The 17905-nt window shown below is 36.9% G+C and overlaps 1 protein-coding gene across 2 annotated transcripts in view; it reads left to right on the top strand.

Annotated features, from left to right (window-relative positions):
- The window catches only part of CCDC186 (coiled-coil domain containing 186), a 41443-nt gene that overhangs the window by 15154 nt on the left and 8384 nt on the right, over positions 1-17905 (top strand). For both annotated transcript variants that reach the window (XR_014492653.1, XM_083363681.1), the window contains exons 3-11: positions 6847-6973; positions 7581-7709; positions 7953-8165; positions 9153-9272; positions 9737-9841; positions 10832-10930; positions 11099-11185; positions 12979-13121; positions 16879-17134. Coding sequence is in view for 1 of the 2 variants with exons in the window: in XM_083363681.1 (XP_083219807.1) it covers positions 6847-6973; positions 7581-7709; positions 7953-8165; positions 9153-9272; positions 9737-9841; positions 10832-10930; positions 11099-11185; positions 12979-13121; positions 16879-17134 (1279 nt within the window). In the remaining variant the exon portion in view is untranslated. The remainder of the gene's footprint in view (positions 1-6846; positions 6974-7580; positions 7710-7952; positions 8166-9152; positions 9273-9736; positions 9842-10831; positions 10931-11098; positions 11186-12978; positions 13122-16878; positions 17135-17905) is intronic.

The raw sequence follows: 17905 nt of genomic DNA, 5'->3' as shown, positions 1-17905 counted from the left end.
GCGATCCCCTGTGATTACTAGTGTATACTTCATGAATTTTTCAAGGTAATTGGATCCAAGAAGATTTAGTTATTTTTATATGTTTGATTTGAGTAGCCATCTTGAGTCATATACTGAGTGGTAGATATAGGTAAAGGTAAAGGTTCCCCCGCACATGCATTCTAGTGGTTTCCAACTCTAGGGACCGGTGCTCATATCCGTTTCAAAGCCGAAGAGCCAGTGCTTGTCCGAGGACGTCTCCGTGGTCATGTGGCTGGCATGACTAGATGCCAAAGGTGCACGGAACACTGTTACCTTCCCACCGTAGTGGTCCCTATTTTTTTTCTTGCATTTTTACGTGCTTTCAAACTGCTAGGTTGGCAGAAGCTGGGACGAGTAACAGGTGCTCACTCTGTGGCACTCGGGATTCGACTTGCCAAACTCCCGACCTTCTGATCGATAAGCTCAGCGTCCTAACCCACTGAGCCACCGCTTCCCGTGGTAGATATACAAATAGATTAAATATAAATGCTCTTGGACTAATCAATGTATTGCTACTTTCACTCGAAGCACTCTGTAGAGGCCAGATAGTGAACTTTTTTTAATTGATATTTTTTTATTAGATTTATCGAAGTAAACAATATAAATAAAAATAGTGCAAAAATAGGGAAGGCGAAAGGGGAAAGAAAAGAGATGTACGGTAAAGGAGAAGAAACAAAAAAACCGGACTCTTTTTAGTGCAGTAGAGTAACAATAACGTTAGAGCTTCAATTTTTTTTACTTTTTTACATACCGGTACTTAATATGCACTAGCCATTCTATAACAACAGACTTATATAATTAGCAGAATCCAAAGTCAACCTGGATAGTGAACCTTTCAGAAGCTATGCAGGATCCTGCTTCCTTTTTTTTTTTTTTGGTCTTCTAGCCTAATAGTTTGGATATATTTCCAAATATGTTATTTTTGCCATGAATGTTCTAGATGCCCAGGTTGTGCTGATTTGTTGTATGACTTTCAAGCTTTTTCTATCCAGACAGTTTGTTTAATATACAGGTAGTCCTCTAGTTAAGACCACCAGGGAGCTGAAAATTTATGTGCTAAGTGAAACATTTGTTAAGTGAGTTTTGCCCCATTTTACAGATTTTCTTGGCACAGTTGTTAAGTGAACCATTGCATTTGTTAAGTTGGTAACATGTTGAATCTGGGTTCCCCATTGACTTTGCTTGTCAGAAGGTCAGAGGAGCTGATCACATGAAACCCCCCCTCCCCCAGGACACTGCAGCTGTCATAAATATGAACCAGCTGCCAAGCATCTGAAGTTTGAACATGTGACTGTAGGATGGCTGCAACAGTCGTGTGAAAAATAGCCGTAAGTCACTTTTTTCAGTGCCACTGGAACTTCGAACCGTCACTTAATAAAACTCGTAAGTCAAGGACTACCTGTAACTCTGCAATTTTCATTTAAAAGCTGTCCAGTAGTTTCATGAAAATAATGTGGGCTATTCTTTTTTTTTTTTCCTGAAAGGCAATCCAAGTACAACTTTTCTGTTTCAGCTAAAAATATTTTGAAGTTTTGATCTGATTATTGGTTTCTAAGGCACATAACCCAAGGAAAATTAAGGAAGTGCTTAATTTGTTCCCTTTGCAGTAGTGAAACTCTTTCAAGGTGTCATTTGCTTTGATATGCTACTTAATTTAAAATTCAACCAATCAGTTTATCATAGGAGACTTGGTAATATGCTTGTTAACCAAAAGTAAGAAAACCAGAAGATGGGTCTTTTTTAATCTGACTCTAGGTAACCATGTATGGATATGTCCAGTTATGGGGTCTCAGCTCTGCCATTAAATGAAAAGCACCACACAGGATGTATTACCCCGATGCCTTTTAAAAAGTTAATACAAATTCACAAAGGACAGTTCTATTTCTGGATGTTAACAAGAGATAAATTTTGGAATTCAACATATTCTACAGTTTCTGGTCATTGCATAATACAGGTAGTCTTTGACTTGTGATCAGAATGGAGCCCAACATTTTTGTTGTTAAGTGAGACATTTGTTAAATGAATTTTTCCCCATTTTACGATCTTTCTTGCCACAGTTGTTAAGTGAATCACTGCACTTGATATGTTAGTAACCTGTTTGTTAAGTGAATCTGGTGTCCCTATTGACTTTACCTGTCACAAAACTTGATCATATCACCTTGGGTCACAGCAACGGTCATAAGTAGGAACCAATTGCCAAGCATCTGAATTTTGATCACATGATTATGGGGATGTCTTAACTTTAAAAAACGGTCATAAATCACTTTTTTTCCAGTGCTGTTATAACTTTGAACGGTTACTAAACGAACTGTTGTAAGTTGAGGACTACCTGTATATTCAGCGTATGAAGCTCATTTAGAATGTTTTAAAATTACGCAAAATTTACATTTAGGCAGTAGCCTTCCCTAATCCTTGTTATGCTTAATTCAGGCATGGCCCTGTTTTGTGTGCCCAGTTCAGTGAATCTGAGTGATAACACAACATGAGTAATATTTTCGGTTGGTTTCTTTGATATCTGAGATTTTCATCTTGTTGTTTTTTTTTATTTTATATTTTCTCTTGTTGATTTTCCTTCTTCCTCTTAATAATTTTATAGCCTTTTAATATTAGCTGTTTCAAGAACAACCTGTAATTCTAAAAGCAAAGGTATGTGGAGAAACCTAACATGTCCTGTGGACATTTCTAGTGATGAAGTTCTATGAAGATGAGCCACATTGTGGCCACGTCATTTCAGTGGCACTTTTATTGGATGGGTGGATCTTGAAAGTTCTAAGAAGATAGGAAAAGAAAACAAACTTTAGTATTAACCAAAGAAGACAAGATATGAGTCTATTTAATAATTTAATTTAATAATTTAATTTGTATACCGCCCTTCTCCCGAAGGACTCAGGGCGGTGAACAGGGCAATACATAATAAAAAGCAGAATACAAAAATTAAAAAGTGATTAAACCATTATGCCCGTAATAATTAATACATATTAAAAATTAAAAGTAATTATAAAAAAAACCCAATCCCATCCCGTCAGACCAGGTCAGCTTGTTCAAAAAAGAAGGTTTTGAGATCGCGCCGGAAGGAGCGAAGGTCGGGGGCCATCCGGAGTTCGACCGGTAAGCGGTTCCAAAGGTCTGGCGCACCCACAGAGAGCGCTCTCCCCCTGGGGGCCACCAATCGGCATTCTTTGATCGGAGGCACCCTGAGGAGGCCCTCTCTGTGGGAGCGCACTGGACGGAGGGAAGTTGACGCCGGCCGCAGGTGTTGCCGTAGGTAATCCGGACCCATGCCATGAAGGGCTTTGTAAGTCATCACTATTAAAGATGGGTTTAGGCTTAAGCTTCTTGCTTAGGAGAAGATACTGAGAATACTTCTAGGCCTGAGACTAGAAATCAAGATAAGAGAGTGTCATAGCTGAATAATTATTTGCCCCTATTCCAGCATTTAATACCAAGCAGAAGTCTTGGTATTAAATGCTGGTATTAACTTTCTTCCCATCATTTGACTTCTTATCCCTGTTGCTGACCTGTTCAGTTTGCATCAGATTTTACCTCAACTTAGTTCATGTTCCAAGTTTTCAAAGATGCAGAAGTCTTGTAAAGATAAGAGGTGTGTTTCCTGTTGCAGTGTTTCTGTATTGGCACTATTGGCAGAGCTGTTGACTCTGGTTTTACATTTGATCTCGGAAGTGGCATGAGTACAACTAAAGTGGTATTTTAAAATGAGAAATGCAATGCCAAGACTGTTTGAGATGAAGCTAATTTAGCAGTGGGAATAATTTCTGCATATTTTAAATAACTTGTTTGTCATAATTTAGATCAGGACTTTTCAACCAGTGGTACAGGTTGTGGTGCATTGGCATCTGGCAGGTGGTACTTGACCATCCTAGAAAAGTAGCAGGGGAGGGGAATGAGCTGAACCGGTGGCAGCACCGCACAAGCCTGAGCGAGAGATGGCTGGAGCTGCAGGGCTGTCAGGGCTCAGCGGAAGCACCAGGATCAGCACCAGGCTCCAGCTGGAGCTCGGCACTGATCCTGGTGCTTCTGAGCCCAGAAGAAGTGCTCATCGGCTGGAATGCTGCAGCATCTCCAGGGTCTTGTGATTTATATTCAGATGTTTGGCAACTGATTCATATTTATGATGGACACAGTGTCCCAGGGTCATGTGAAGTGACCAAAACCTGCTGCAACCACCCAGCAGATGGGGGAAATAAAAACCAAACACCCCCCATCCCACCCCTGCTTCCAATCCTCAACAGAAATGCTCACAACAATGAAAACCTCGGACAGGAGGAAGAGCGCCGCTGGATAGGCAGGCTGGTGTCTTCCTCGGCTGTGGCTTGGGGGGCACTTTTTCCAGTGCCATTGTAACTTCGAACAGTCACTAAGCGAACTGTTGTAAGTCGAGGACTACCTGTATTTCATCACTTTTTTCCTTTTTTTGGGGGGGGACATCAAGTTTTTGACACCTTGCTAGACGACTGGTGGTACTCAGATGTTGCCATATCTTAAAAGTGGTACAATGGGTGAAAAGGGTGAAAAGCCCTGATTTAGATGTTTTACTAGACAACCCAAGCTCTGTTGGATGATCCTCTCAGAGGGGTGAAAAGGGTGAAAAGCCCTGATTTAGATGTTTTACTAGACAACCCAAGCTCTGTTGGATGATCCTCTCAGAGATATTTCCATACTTAAACAGAGACACAGAATGACCACTTGTGGGCAAAAAACCAGCAGGAGTCTGAGCAATGTTTGACTTCCTACCAGCTTCCCCATTGATACTACCTTTGGGAAACTGGCAGAGAGTAAGAAATCACTGTTCTCATTTCTGAGATGACCTGGATAACTGCCACTTTGCTGGGCAGAGAAGGGACAAAGGAAGCTGAGGATCATGAAAAAACTACACCCCCAGGTCCTTTTCTGGTATGCCCCCAGGGCCGCCTCCATCCAGGAGGGAGAGGACTCATCTGTTAGCCACTGGCATCCTCAACCAGTCCTATCTCACCAGCAAGCATCCAAGTCACTTCCTTGCCCTTCCTTTGGTACCCGCTGCTGTTAAAGAGAGGTCATGTTTCAGCCTTGGTTTCAAAGCAACCAACTGCAGTTCATCCATTGGGCTTTGTGATTGGACACAGGGGGCTGGAAAAAGGTCAAGGATATACCCTTCCCATCTTCCTATGTGCAACACAACCTACAGTTTTCTGGAAAGTGTAATTCCAAAGCACAATGGTGCTGAAGTGGCCATAAATTTGCCAAATTTCAATCCCACTGGAGTATTGGAAACATTCTGTAAGTTAGCACATTTTGAATCCAAATTCAAAACTTGTTGCCTTATGATGCACCATTTCACCCATTTGAAAGTTACATACACAGGACTTTTAGTAGTATATAGGGACGCGGTGGTTCAGTGGGTTAGGACGCTGAGCTTGCCGATCAGAAGGTCGGCAGTTTGGCAGGTTGAATCCTGAGTGCCGTGTAACAGAGTGAGTGCCTGTTACTCGTCCCAGCTTCTGCCTACCTAGCAGTTCGAAAGCACGTAAAAAAAATGCAAGTAGAAAAATAGGGACCACTCCAGTGGGAAGGTAACAGCGTTCCGTGTGCCTTTGGCGTCTAGTCATGCTGGCCACATGACCACGGAGACGTCCTCGGACAAGCGCTGGCTCTTCGGCTTTGAAACGGAGATGAGCACCGGCCCCTAGAGTTGGAAACGACTAGCACGCATGTGCGGGGGAACCTTTACCTTTACCTTTACCTTAGGTAATGCATATTTGTAACAGCTGTGGCACATTGTTCAAATTTGAAGAACCCTGCATATACTCGTTCATCTACAATAACAGATTTTGTATGAAGTGGGGATTTTTTTGGGTTTGTTTCCTTAACAGTGGTTGAAACTAAAAGGCAACTTTGGTGTGAAGATAGCAATTCAAGGGAAGCAGCTGAGTACTTAATGTTCTTTGAATGTGGCTTTCTTCTTACATGATGTTTTGTTATCTGACTAGGTAACATCATCAGGACTCTGGCATAGGAAAGTGGGATACAGGGTGTCCTATCAGCCCTGTGTGGGTTTGGGCAGGATCTGTGACATTTTTTCTTCTTTGTTTGGCAGCAAGCTATTGTCTTCTTGTTGTGGTGGTGATTAGATGCTAGTTCCTAATTATCTTGGGAGTTGATTAATGAGGATGTGCTCTGGGGCCGTCTGGCCCTTCTTTTGAGCTTTTGTTGTTGCTTTTGAATTTTGAAAAATAAATGGAGTTCATTTCTATATGCTTATTAATTGTGAATTTGTCAGAGTGCCAAGCTTCTAAGAATTCTCTTGGATGGAATTGAATTCACAAGAGAGGAAGGAAACAGTGACATACTACCCTTCTTAAGACATACTCATAATAGAGAAAATAATGGTAATTGTAAGATTGTACTCAACTGCCTACAGCAAAGTTCGTTACAACACTATTCAGATTACCAAAAAGTGATTGTGGTAACCCAGAGCTCCAGGAAGGAGAAATGGATTACCTATACAACATGTTCCAATTAAACAGATACCTAGCAACTTCATTTTAAAAAATGCCTATTCGTGCAACCAACCAGAATGCTTTTCCTTGAAGGCTACAGTTGGCTCTATGGTTTTTGTTTGTAGAGACCAGGTCTTATTTACCAGGCCTTTTATCAGGCCGTTTCAACTTGTTGGAGTTTCATTGTGTTTTATTGCTTTGGGGGAAGTGCACCACACATCTTAAATAAATCTCTTGGTCTGTGTTGCAGTTTCAAATAGGGCAAAAGGGCCGTGTTCACAACTGTTTACATTGCCTCATCAATTATTTTCATTGTTTTAATGGATAGATTGATTAAAGAAAACAAGAAGCATCAGGAATTAATTTTGGACATTTGTTCAGAAAAGGACAACTTAAAAGATGAGCTGAAGAAGAGAACAGAAACTGAAAAGCAACATTTAAATATAATTAGACAGGTAAGAGTTTTATGCTGATCCAAGTTTAGTGTCCCTCAGGAAATGAGTATTTCTATTTATAGCCTTAAATTGATTGAGAAAATTAGGTTTCAGATTATTCTTTCCACAGTCTAAGACCAATATTTTTTTTTCTGGTGGACTAAATTGTAGTGATTTCTTTTTTCAGTTGCAGAGCAGGGTTTTCAGAAAGGAAAGGAAGTGACAATTCATCATTTTCAAGACTTGCTGGACCACATTTAAAATGATATTTGTATGCTTTATTTTTGTCTTCCCATATCGCCTGTTAATTTTTCTTTGCTTTCCAATTGGTGGTTCTGAAATTTCTGAACTCACTCACTCCAGCCTAGATCCTAATGGATATTCAAACTGTTCCAAAACTATTTTTAAAAAAAAAATAATGTATTACTCAATAAGTTATCACTGCAGAATTTTTACATACATATTGGTATGTTGGGTTCTTATTCTTATGTTTAATTTTTTTCTAAGGTATATAATCGCAGAAATTATGACTTCTAAAGTGTCCATTTTTTAAGTTTTTTCTTCAAGTTTTACATATTATGTAATTTATATATACATATACCTACTGACATTTGTTTTCACTTTATAGCTGGAAGTCAGAATAGAAGATCTCCAAAAAGAAGCTAAAACAGTTAAAGATAAACTTGTATCTCAGGATGCTGCTGCAAAAAACGCTATACAGCAACTGCACAAAGAGATGGCCTTTCGTACAGATCAGGTGATTGATCAGTTTATAATTTCCTAGTTTAGAATATATAAGCTGTTTTATTCCAGTCACATGTTTATGTTATCTATTCTAACCTTACTGGGAGCCAAGTTAATAGAAGTTCCTCTCATTTTTCTGTAGGAAACTATGTATTTTGTAGTCCTTCAATTGATTTTTTTTTTACTTTCCTCGGAGAAGAAAACAAAAATTTGCTCTCATGTCTGAAGTAAACTTTGTAAAATTTGGTATTCTAAGGCAAACAAGAAATGTGAAGAAGCCCGCCAAGAAAAGGAAGCTATGGTCATGAAGTATGTTAGAGGAGAAAAGGAGTCATTGGACCTCAGAAAGGAAAAGGAGATCCTTGAAAGAAAACTGAGAGACGCGAACAAAGATATTGAAAAGCATACTAACAAAATCAGGCAGCTTTCCCAGGAAAAAGCAAGATTGCACCAACTATTCGAAAGCAAGGTATGCTATTTGCACTGACATTCTTCTGGTAGTCACCTTGAATACCAAAAATAGGCAAGCAGGATGATAACCATTTAGTGGTCCATGCACATGTAGTGCAGAAAGGAGTTACATTAAAATGAAGCAGAGGAGAAAAGTTTCCGCATATTTATTTTATCTATATCTGGGATGATTTGGATTCTTTGGGGGACACTTAAAGAAAACAATTACCATGAATGGAGGACCTTGCCTAAACACGGACTGATTCCTATGATTGATAGGGTCCACCACAGAACTATTGATTATCCAGAATTCAAGCCATGGGGATATTTTTAAAGAAAGCTATGGGATTCAGCTATCACCATTTGAGCCTTCCTAAACTTGTAAGATGCTGTTCTTTAACTACCTGTCCATCTAGAGTACATAAATAAAGACCCCCTTCTGCCTTTGCAATATTTTTTCAATGTAAGATTTATTTTTCTTAAAATAGAAAAAAAAGGAGTTACCACACTGGAGATAGCTAAAATCAAGGTGAGGGGAAAAAAATAACAAGTGCTTTAATACATTCAGATGTGATATCATTAGATTTTATGCTAACATGTAGCTTTGACAATATTATCAGTTTTGAAAGAGGTAGCAAAATTGTTTTTATTGACTATGTTCAAGCAAAGCCTAAATGGTCATCTGCAAAAATGCTTTAATTGACATTCCTGCAGTTGGATAAAGTAAATCACTTCCAATTCTACAGTTCTTTGATTAACATTACAATATCAGTCACATCACACTGTACATTCAGGTGCTTTCCAGGAATTAATATTCCATTGTCACTAGCCCAACAGATGTAGGCAGGTAGATTTCTTAAAAATCAAGAAAATCTAGATATTTTATGCTCTGCTTTGTTTAATCCATTATGATTACATTTATTGTTTGCAAAATGATAAATTAAACTTTTTATTAGTCCATATAGGCTCAATTAACATCAGTATTCTAAAATTATCCTTTATAAAGGAAAATGAAACTACCAGAATGTCACGAGATATAGAAAAATTAAAAGAAGAAGTCAATTCTTATGTGATCAAAGTAAAATGGGCTCAAAACAAACTAAAGGCTGAAGTGGATTTACACAAGGTCAGTATGTCTAATTTTGTAAGAGACCTATAAGAGTTTTAAAATCATTTGCTTGTTTAGGAATTTCTTGTCTAGATCCTTTATTTAATTTTTTAATAAAATTTTAAAAATTTAATTTGTAGGTTACTGAATGGAGACACAACTTTTTGGAGGGGTCTCAGGTCTTTACTTGGCCCTTTTAAAATAAGATATAGATACTTGAAACTAAGATAATTTAACCAATGTAATCTTTTCCATGCATTTATTGTTATTTTTTATCTTTGTCACTTTAAACATTCTGGACAGGGAGATAGATAATAATGAAAATAAAAAAGATTCTACATGCATGGCTTTGGATTTACCATATGTGGGAGCTTCTCATTGGGCCCTCTGTTGCACCATGAATTGAAATAGAATGCTATCATTTTTGTGAGGATTTTAATCTACCAATGTTCTTAATAAGTAATTATTAAATCATTTTCTAGGAAACCAAAGATCGTCTTAAAGATGCAACTACAAAGTTAACTCAAGCCAAGGAGGAAGCTGACCAGATACGAAAGAATTGCCAAGAAATAATAAAAACATATCAGGTATGATCTAATTTTACTTTCATACAAATGTTTTTTTTGTAATACAGAAAGGTAATTTTCTGTCCAAAACAGGGAATAATGACCTATGATACACACATATCACGGTTTATATGTGATGATACAAAATATCATGTTATTTTAATCTAATATATAATCTAATATAGACTATGCCAGATAGTTATAACAATGTCATGTGGCATCACTAGTTCATCTTTTCTCAATATCAAATTATTTTCTTTAAATAGGCAATTTTATGTACCACCTAAGAGAAGCCCGGTTTCTGTATTTACTCAGTTGTAGAAAGTATTGCATTCTTTAAAAAAAACCTTTATCTTTATTTGTATTATTAGATTTAATATTATTCAGTATTAATCAATAATGTTATTCAAGCTGATCTTGAGAGGAGCTAATATAATTTACAGGAAAGTCATGCTAACATTTCCAGGAGGGCAGACATCTTCACACAGAGAATAAACACATGTTCTTGATTTAACATCTGATGTTGTCTCTAAACTTGCTCATTTATTGTTGGAAATACTGATCGCTCAAGGCAGCTTTACATTTAATAGATCAAGATATCTGTCATGAATTTGCATCTATTTTCCCACTTTCAGTGCAATGTGCAAAACAAGTTCAGTCATTCCACAAAGTCCCACGTTTAGAATGTGAGGGAGTGTTTCAGTCTCACTACAGAAAGTTACAAAGGGACTTTGTAGCTTTGCCTATTTCTTGCTGGTATGGAAAGCAGCTATTTGTTTCCAAAGCTGACTTACTAAAACAAACAACTTTTAGGTTTACTGTAAATGAAAGAGAGATAAATAAATTGTGCAATGAATAGGTCTCGATGGTATATATTTTAATGTATAAATTACACCATCAAGATAGTTGAGATAATATTTATATAGATATAGGGTTCTGGAAAGGGCATTTAAGTCTGCTTCATAAGTTCATCTTCTCTGTTATTTCAATTTTAAACTGTAATGCTGTTAGGAATCTGAAGAAATTAAATCCAATGAATTGGACCTAAAACTTCGACTTACCAAAGGAGAACTGGAGAAACACTTGCAAGAGAGATCTGATCACCTAGAGGTAAAATGTATTACTTGCATCAGTTTTTATTTTTTGTGAAAATTAAATATTGCTGCTAGATTATGAGAAAAAGAGATCTGATAAAAATCACATTTAACAGGAAGAAAGTTGAAAGTCATTCTACCCAATTAACAGATATGTCTTGGGATTTTTTTTTCCCTTCCAAAGGTCCATCATGCCAAGATAAAAGAACTTGAAGATGTGAAGCGAACATTTAAGGAAGGCATGGATGAATTGCGAACATTAAGGACAAAGGTAAGAAAAGGGAATTCCCTTTAACTGCAAGGAGGATGGTGATGACAAGGATTCTTTAACTTTTCTAGAAAATGTGTACATATGGTTTATTTCTTGAAATTATACATCTATGCATCGTGGCCTTCTATTATGATAGATAGATAGATAGATAGATAGATAGATAGATAGATAGATAGATAGATAGATAGATAGATAGATGATAGATAGATAGATAGATAGATAGATAGATAGATAGATAGATAGATAGATTATCATGAAAAGCAAAACACTTCAGTGTAGCCAAGGTTTTTAGTGCCCTAAATTGCAGATGATCTGTGAGAGAGCAACCCCATCCAGAGTCACAGATGGGAAGGCTTCAGAGTCAAGAGCCCTAAAATAACTCTGAAGGAACCGTGATGCTATCAATTGGATAACCCAGGGCAGAGATGTACTGTTGAGTGGCCTCAGTGAATTGATGTTACTTAACTGTGTGCCAAGAGATGACCTAACTCAGCATCATCATTTGGATATTAAATAAAAATTAGGAGAGTAGCAAATTGAAAGGCAACCCACAAGGCAAGGTTGAATAGTTAAACCTTTAAGTATATTTGCTTCTGCAAATTAGGACTTGAAAGCATTTATGAAACTAGAAACTCTAAAAGAAGAAGGTTTCTTCTAGAGTTCGCATGTGGAAGAGTTAATTTTTCTATGCAAATTAAGCTGTTTCTGAAATTACACTACAGCCATAAATTCAGGACAATGCTTAGCTTTTTTGAGCTTAAATCCAAGGATTATCATAAACGTGAGCCAAAGTCCACCTACAAAGTCAGTATTATAAGCAAAGTTAGGGATAGTGCAAAATGTGATACGCTAGGCTATTGAAAAGGTATTCTGTTTTATGAGCTATTTAATTTTATGCATTCCATATATGTAATTATCATTTATTGCTGAAGTTCAAACCTATTGTCGCAACCTTCCTTCTGTTAAAAAATGTGATTCTCCTGAACAGCAGAGTCTTCAAAACCTTAAAGAAGTTGGATAGCTTTGTGAAATATTTCAGTGTTCAAAAGCTTGACAGAATTGCCAACTGCTAATTTAGATCTAATTGTTGCTATTTGAACTTTCATCGCTTCATTTTTGTTCATTTTGTTAATTCTGTAAAATCAAGGACTGAGGAGGTAAGGATGGAAGACTCAGTAACCCTTTCTAAAAATGAAAATTTTTAAATAAATGTTTGTGCTGTAAAGATGTAAATACAAAATACTTCAAAATACCCAATAATATGAATAGCTTTTCTCCAATTTGGAGGCTAAAACCACACAAAAACGTTATAGCAAATGATACATTTTCCTACATATGAATTCTTTCCTGTGTCATCATAATGATTACATTTCTCTAACAAATCGATTCATTTTTTCATTTCTAGAATGATCAGGTCTCATATAGCAGTCCATTTTTTCTCTTGTAAAAATAAGATTCAAAGCTGCAATTAATTTAGATTACCGTAATTGTAATTTATGTCTGTGTTATAATAGTTATAATAATTAGTAGATAATTAAAAGAAGGGACCTTATAATTGACAATTCACATTTGGCTTCTTTTGAGGTAACTTATTGTGTGAGATGAAAGTGAAAATTTCCAAAATAGTTCTGGGATCTCTTGGAAGAGAAAGCAGCAAATGATTCTGAAAGAGAAAGTAGGCTGAATATTATCTAGCATGCCTGTTCTAACAAGATATTTTAATGCCCTGAAAAACTAATGAAACATATTATATAAAATGCTATTTAAATTTATGAATTGCCTTTGTTTATTAGGTCAAGTGTTTAGAAGATGAACGGTTGAGAACAGAAGATGAATTATCAAAATACAGAGAACTTATTAATCGACAGAAGGCTGAGATTCATAATTTGCTAGAGAAAGTGAAAACTGTAGACCAGCTGCAGGAACAACATCAAAGGTATAAAAGTTAAAATTGTAATTCTTTGTTTTATTTTAAACAATGGAATAATTTTATATGTGGAGCATTCTATTTGAAACTTTCTGTTTGGTGCAACAAAATAATCTCCATATAATTTAAACAGTTGTTTTTAAAAATAAAATTAACTTAATTATGTACATCACAAATACCAAGCAATACTTTGTTGATGTTTAATACTAGTGCTCCAGATATTTCAAATTTTGAGTACCTTTTTCATGTTTAAAATGGTCTGATTCAACCATTCTCAAAATGCTTGCTTGATATTGGAAGCAATTTATGTTTTGAGTATGAAAGAATTGTTTTGAACTCAAACCAAACTCAAACTCAAAGTCAGAATGCTATTGTTTAATATTTTATTATTGTTTATAATATTATATTAATATTGTTTAATATTTCTAAAGGTTTGTTGCAATGCAGTGTAGGTTTGTGTTTAAATTCTTGTGATGGTTATTTCAAAAGGAAGAAAAATGTTACAGTTAGGCTAATACTAAATATAAAATGATTTATATTTTAATATATCTTTAATTATTTAGGATTTTGTTATTATATTTCTATAAACACATATGCCTTTATGGCTAAGAACTCTGGCTGGTTCAGCTATTTGAAATGATATGATCTCATTTTTGAAATAATAAGCATTCTCGTTTTGTGTGTGTGTTTATCAGTTTATAATGAATCATTCTTAAAAAGTTAAAATGAGAAGAGATCTTTTGAGTAACATTTGCAAAGATAAATTTTATTCTATCTTATAGTATGTATTTTAATAAAATTGATAATTTACCATAACTTTTCTGTGTATTTCATAACATATTAAATAAAGGAAACTATTGTGTAATTGGAGAACCACCATATAACTCACAGGTTTTATAATTATCTGGAATGTTTCAGTGTCATTAATTTCCTTTTGGATTTGCAATATGTAATATAAGTATTTCTTGCCAATTAACACTGACTTCCGCTGGCGGCGCGGCGCCGAAGACAGCCTCCCCTGGCTGCCCGCGGCTCAGCTGTTTGTTTTTTTGCCCGAAACAGCGCCGATCAGCTGTTCGGGCGAAATTGAAGCCCCCTCCTCGGGAGAAGAGGAGGGGGTGAGGCCCCAGGTAGGGGTAGAGTTCTCCGAGGCCGCCTGAGCTTTGAGCTTGGGCGGCTGAAGGATCGAACTCCCCCGAAGCCTGGGTTGCTCCCAGCTGGCCGTCGTCTCTGCTCCGAACTTCCTGGAGCAGAGCCAGGCGTCTGCGAACCATCCCTGCCTGAAGAAAGGACTATGATTTAAAGGAGCAGGCAGAGCGGTACAAGAGGAAAAGGTGGAGAGATGAAGAGGATTATTTTATTTTACTCTCAAGCTTGATGGACTATGCTTAAAACTTAAAGTGAAAGTGCGTCACAATTGTAAGTAAAAGATGGCGGCTAAACCTCCCCCTAGAACTTTTCGGAGTGCTGGAAATTCTCCGGTGCAACAACAATCATTACTGCAGGCGTTGCATTCTCCTGATGTATTGACATCGAAGGATCTTGAAAAACATACCCAGTTAATCTTGGAGTCAATGGGTGTTAAATTTGCACAGATGGAGGAGAAATTGGAGAAATTGGAGCAGAGAATGGAAGAAAGGATGGAGCAGAAACTTAGAGAGATGAAGGTAGACATTTTGTCCTCAGTGCATAAAGTAGCTAAATGTGTGGAGGTGCTGGATGATCAAGTGGAAGACTTGACTCAAAAGAATGCTATATTAGAAGCAAAAGTATTGGAAATTGAAGATTTAAAAGACAAAATGGATAGCGAACAGAGTTTGGCTCAATTTTACCAGATGCAGTTTGCTGTTAGAATTAGAGGCCTAAAAGAGAATATTAAGGAAGATTTAAAGCAGCTGGTTTCTGAGGCTTTTGAGGGGGTATTGAACCATCCAGCATCTGAAATAAAACAAGGCATGGACAAAGTGTTTCGTGTGAATTCGTGGATTGCTAAGCAGAGAAAGTTGCCTAGAGATGTGGTGGTTTATTTTGTAAAAAGGGAAATTAGAGATGAAGTTATACAAGCTGCCTATGATACTAAAGTTGTGATTGCTGGTCAAGAAGTTTTGGTTCTAAAAGAAATTCCTCCAAAGATTTTAAAGAGAAGGAAGGACTTTATATTTCTTGTGCAAGAGCTCAAGCAAAGAGATATAAGGTTCAGATGGGAGATCCCAGCTGGGTTGAGTTTCATGTATGATGGCAAAAGGTACTGTTTGGGTACTGTGAAGCAAGCGCATGATTTTTACAACAATGTTTTAAAAGCAACCCCATCAACACTTCTGGAAGCTGCAGAGGGATCTGGAGAAGGAGAACATCAAGAGGATGAAGATGGACAGTTAGACGAGAAGGGTACAGGAGGAGATCAAGCTGCAACTCTTTTGGATGATCCTAGAGAACAGAGGGTGACGCGTGCTGCCTTAAAACGCTCAAAAAAGATTAAAAAATAAGACCAGTAGAAATCTATGGAACTTCCACAATATACTTATAGTCAAGTGGTAGTTGTGTTTTTAAGAGTTTTGGGATGATATGTATGGTAACAGAATGTTCAATTTGGAATTAATGGACTGTCAGAATCCATCTATATCATATTCATAAATGGAATGTTTCAAACATTATCCCATGGATTCTGTCATCTCCCGAAGAGAAGAGGATAGAGGTGTATTGAACGGGCAATAGGCATTTCAAAGGAAAGGAGAAGCCTTTTGAACTGGGGAAACAAAAGGGGGGGTTAGCATTTGGGTTTTGTCAGCAATAAACAAAAGGGTCCTAACTTCCTCTTTCCAACGAGATGGATGATACGATAATTTGTGTAAGAACTATCTATTATAGCCTATTTTGGCTAGAGAGGTTAATAGGGATAGGTGCTTGTGATGTGTAAGTGAGAATATGTCTAGGTAATAGTGAATTGTGGAAGAACATAGATGGGAATGATGCTAGTTTTCTTTTATTTTAGTTCTTTATACATATTTAGTATTGTTAAGGATTGGTTTACTCTATATAAGCTAGAGAGTGATGGATTTTAGAGTTTATAATTGTTAGTATATGATTGTTTATGATTGCTTTTTAGATATATACCTTGTATTTTGCTCTGGGAAGTCGGGGGGGGGAGGGGGGGAGGAGGGGAAGTAGAGGGGTGGGAGGGAAGAGGGAGAGGGGGAGGGGGGGAGATAGGGGGGAGGTAGGGAGGGGAGGAGGGAGGGGGAAGGGGGGTCTTTCAAAGGAAAATTGTATTTTAAAACTTTTCAATAAAAAAAAAAAAAAAAAAAAAACCACTGAAACCCATTTCCACACAATATATTGTTGGAGTGCTTGCAGTTTGAAGCTGGTGTGTAACTGCTTCATATTAGAAGTGACTCCTATCATTAAACACACTTTGCTTTAGAAGTTAAAACTAATTGCTATGAATCACCTCATGTTCTAATTTTCTATAACCACTTCCTTAAGTAGGTAATAAATACCTTATATTTGGAGCAGGCCTTCACATACCAAGATTTGGTCTACTATTGCTTGAAACATTTTTTTTGTTTTTATTGTCTGTGTAGCCGAAAGAAATTAGGGTGGGATAAGGGTACGAAGGAATGTCAGGCTGCAGGTACTCTGCAGGTATTGGTGACTTGTTTTCAGCTGTACATTTTGTATTTGCCCAGTTGAGCTAAACCAGAAAGAGATCTTTGCTTGCTTGGTTTACTCTCCACATTTTACTCTTTAAAATATACATTTGATTTAGAGATGAACAAGAAATGAACTCTTGCAAGGAAGAAGTGGACAGTCTGAACACGCTGCTTAGTGACTTCCAGAAGGACATAGATGGCAGCCGGAAAAGAGAATCTGAGCTGCTGATGTTCACTGAAAAGCTAACCACGAAGAATGCCCAACTCCAGTCAGAAACCAACTCCTTACAGTTGCAGCTTGATAAGCTAACCTTCATGGAAAGAGAATCTCGGAATCAGTTGGAACTTGTTAATCAAGCAAGAGATGAACTGGTAAATCAAAGTACTAGTGAAATATTTCACTGTTCCGCCATTACCATTACCTGCAATCCTGTGATTGCTGTGGGTCAAGGAGCTCTCCCAAAATTGCATTTGGTTTCTCCTAGGCAAATTTGTTCCATTTTAAATGGTTTTCACATTAATCCTAGAGTTCAGTTTTCTCCTTATCAATAGGAGTCATGTCTTGCTTGCATTTCATTTCCGTTTGTTCACGTAAAGCAATAATATAACAATAAACTTTAATTCCTTTTTGCATGTAGGGAACTATGAACTGCCAATGGAGAATAAATAGCTGTCCTGCAAAATGCAACTCTTGCTTGTAGGGTTTAGGATATCCTTTATGACTTGCATATGGTAGGGCAGGGAATCCCTTGGTTTGAATCTCTTCCCGTGGGAGATTATTCCTTTACATGACCTCAAGCAAGTAGCAAATATATTTTTATGCTATGTAGTGTAGTGTTGATTTTGACCAACATTGGTTTAAAAGAGCGTTATTTTATTCTGTTGCGTTGCTTAATTTAGTTTTAATGTTTTCTGTTCTATTTAACCTATAAAGGTTAAATTTCTACATAGAAATTGTGCTTATTTTCTGGTTTCCATGATAAATCCATGTTGCTAAAAAAAAGCCCTAAGGAACAATCTATTGGCCTGAAACAAATTGAATAGAATGAACCAGACAAATCATTCAGCAGACCAAAACATAGCAAGTTGTTCTTGAATCTCTTTTATTTTAAAACAAAACAAAACAAAAAACAGTATTTTAAA

This window comes from Vipera ursinii, assembly GCF_947247035.1.
Source record: "Vipera ursinii genome assembly, chromosome: 5".
In the NCBI taxonomy this organism is placed as follows: domain Eukaryota; kingdom Metazoa; phylum Chordata; class Lepidosauria; order Squamata; family Viperidae; genus Vipera; species Vipera ursinii.
Note: the sequence above shows the minus strand (reverse complement) of the source record. Positions and strands in the feature narration are given on the sequence as shown.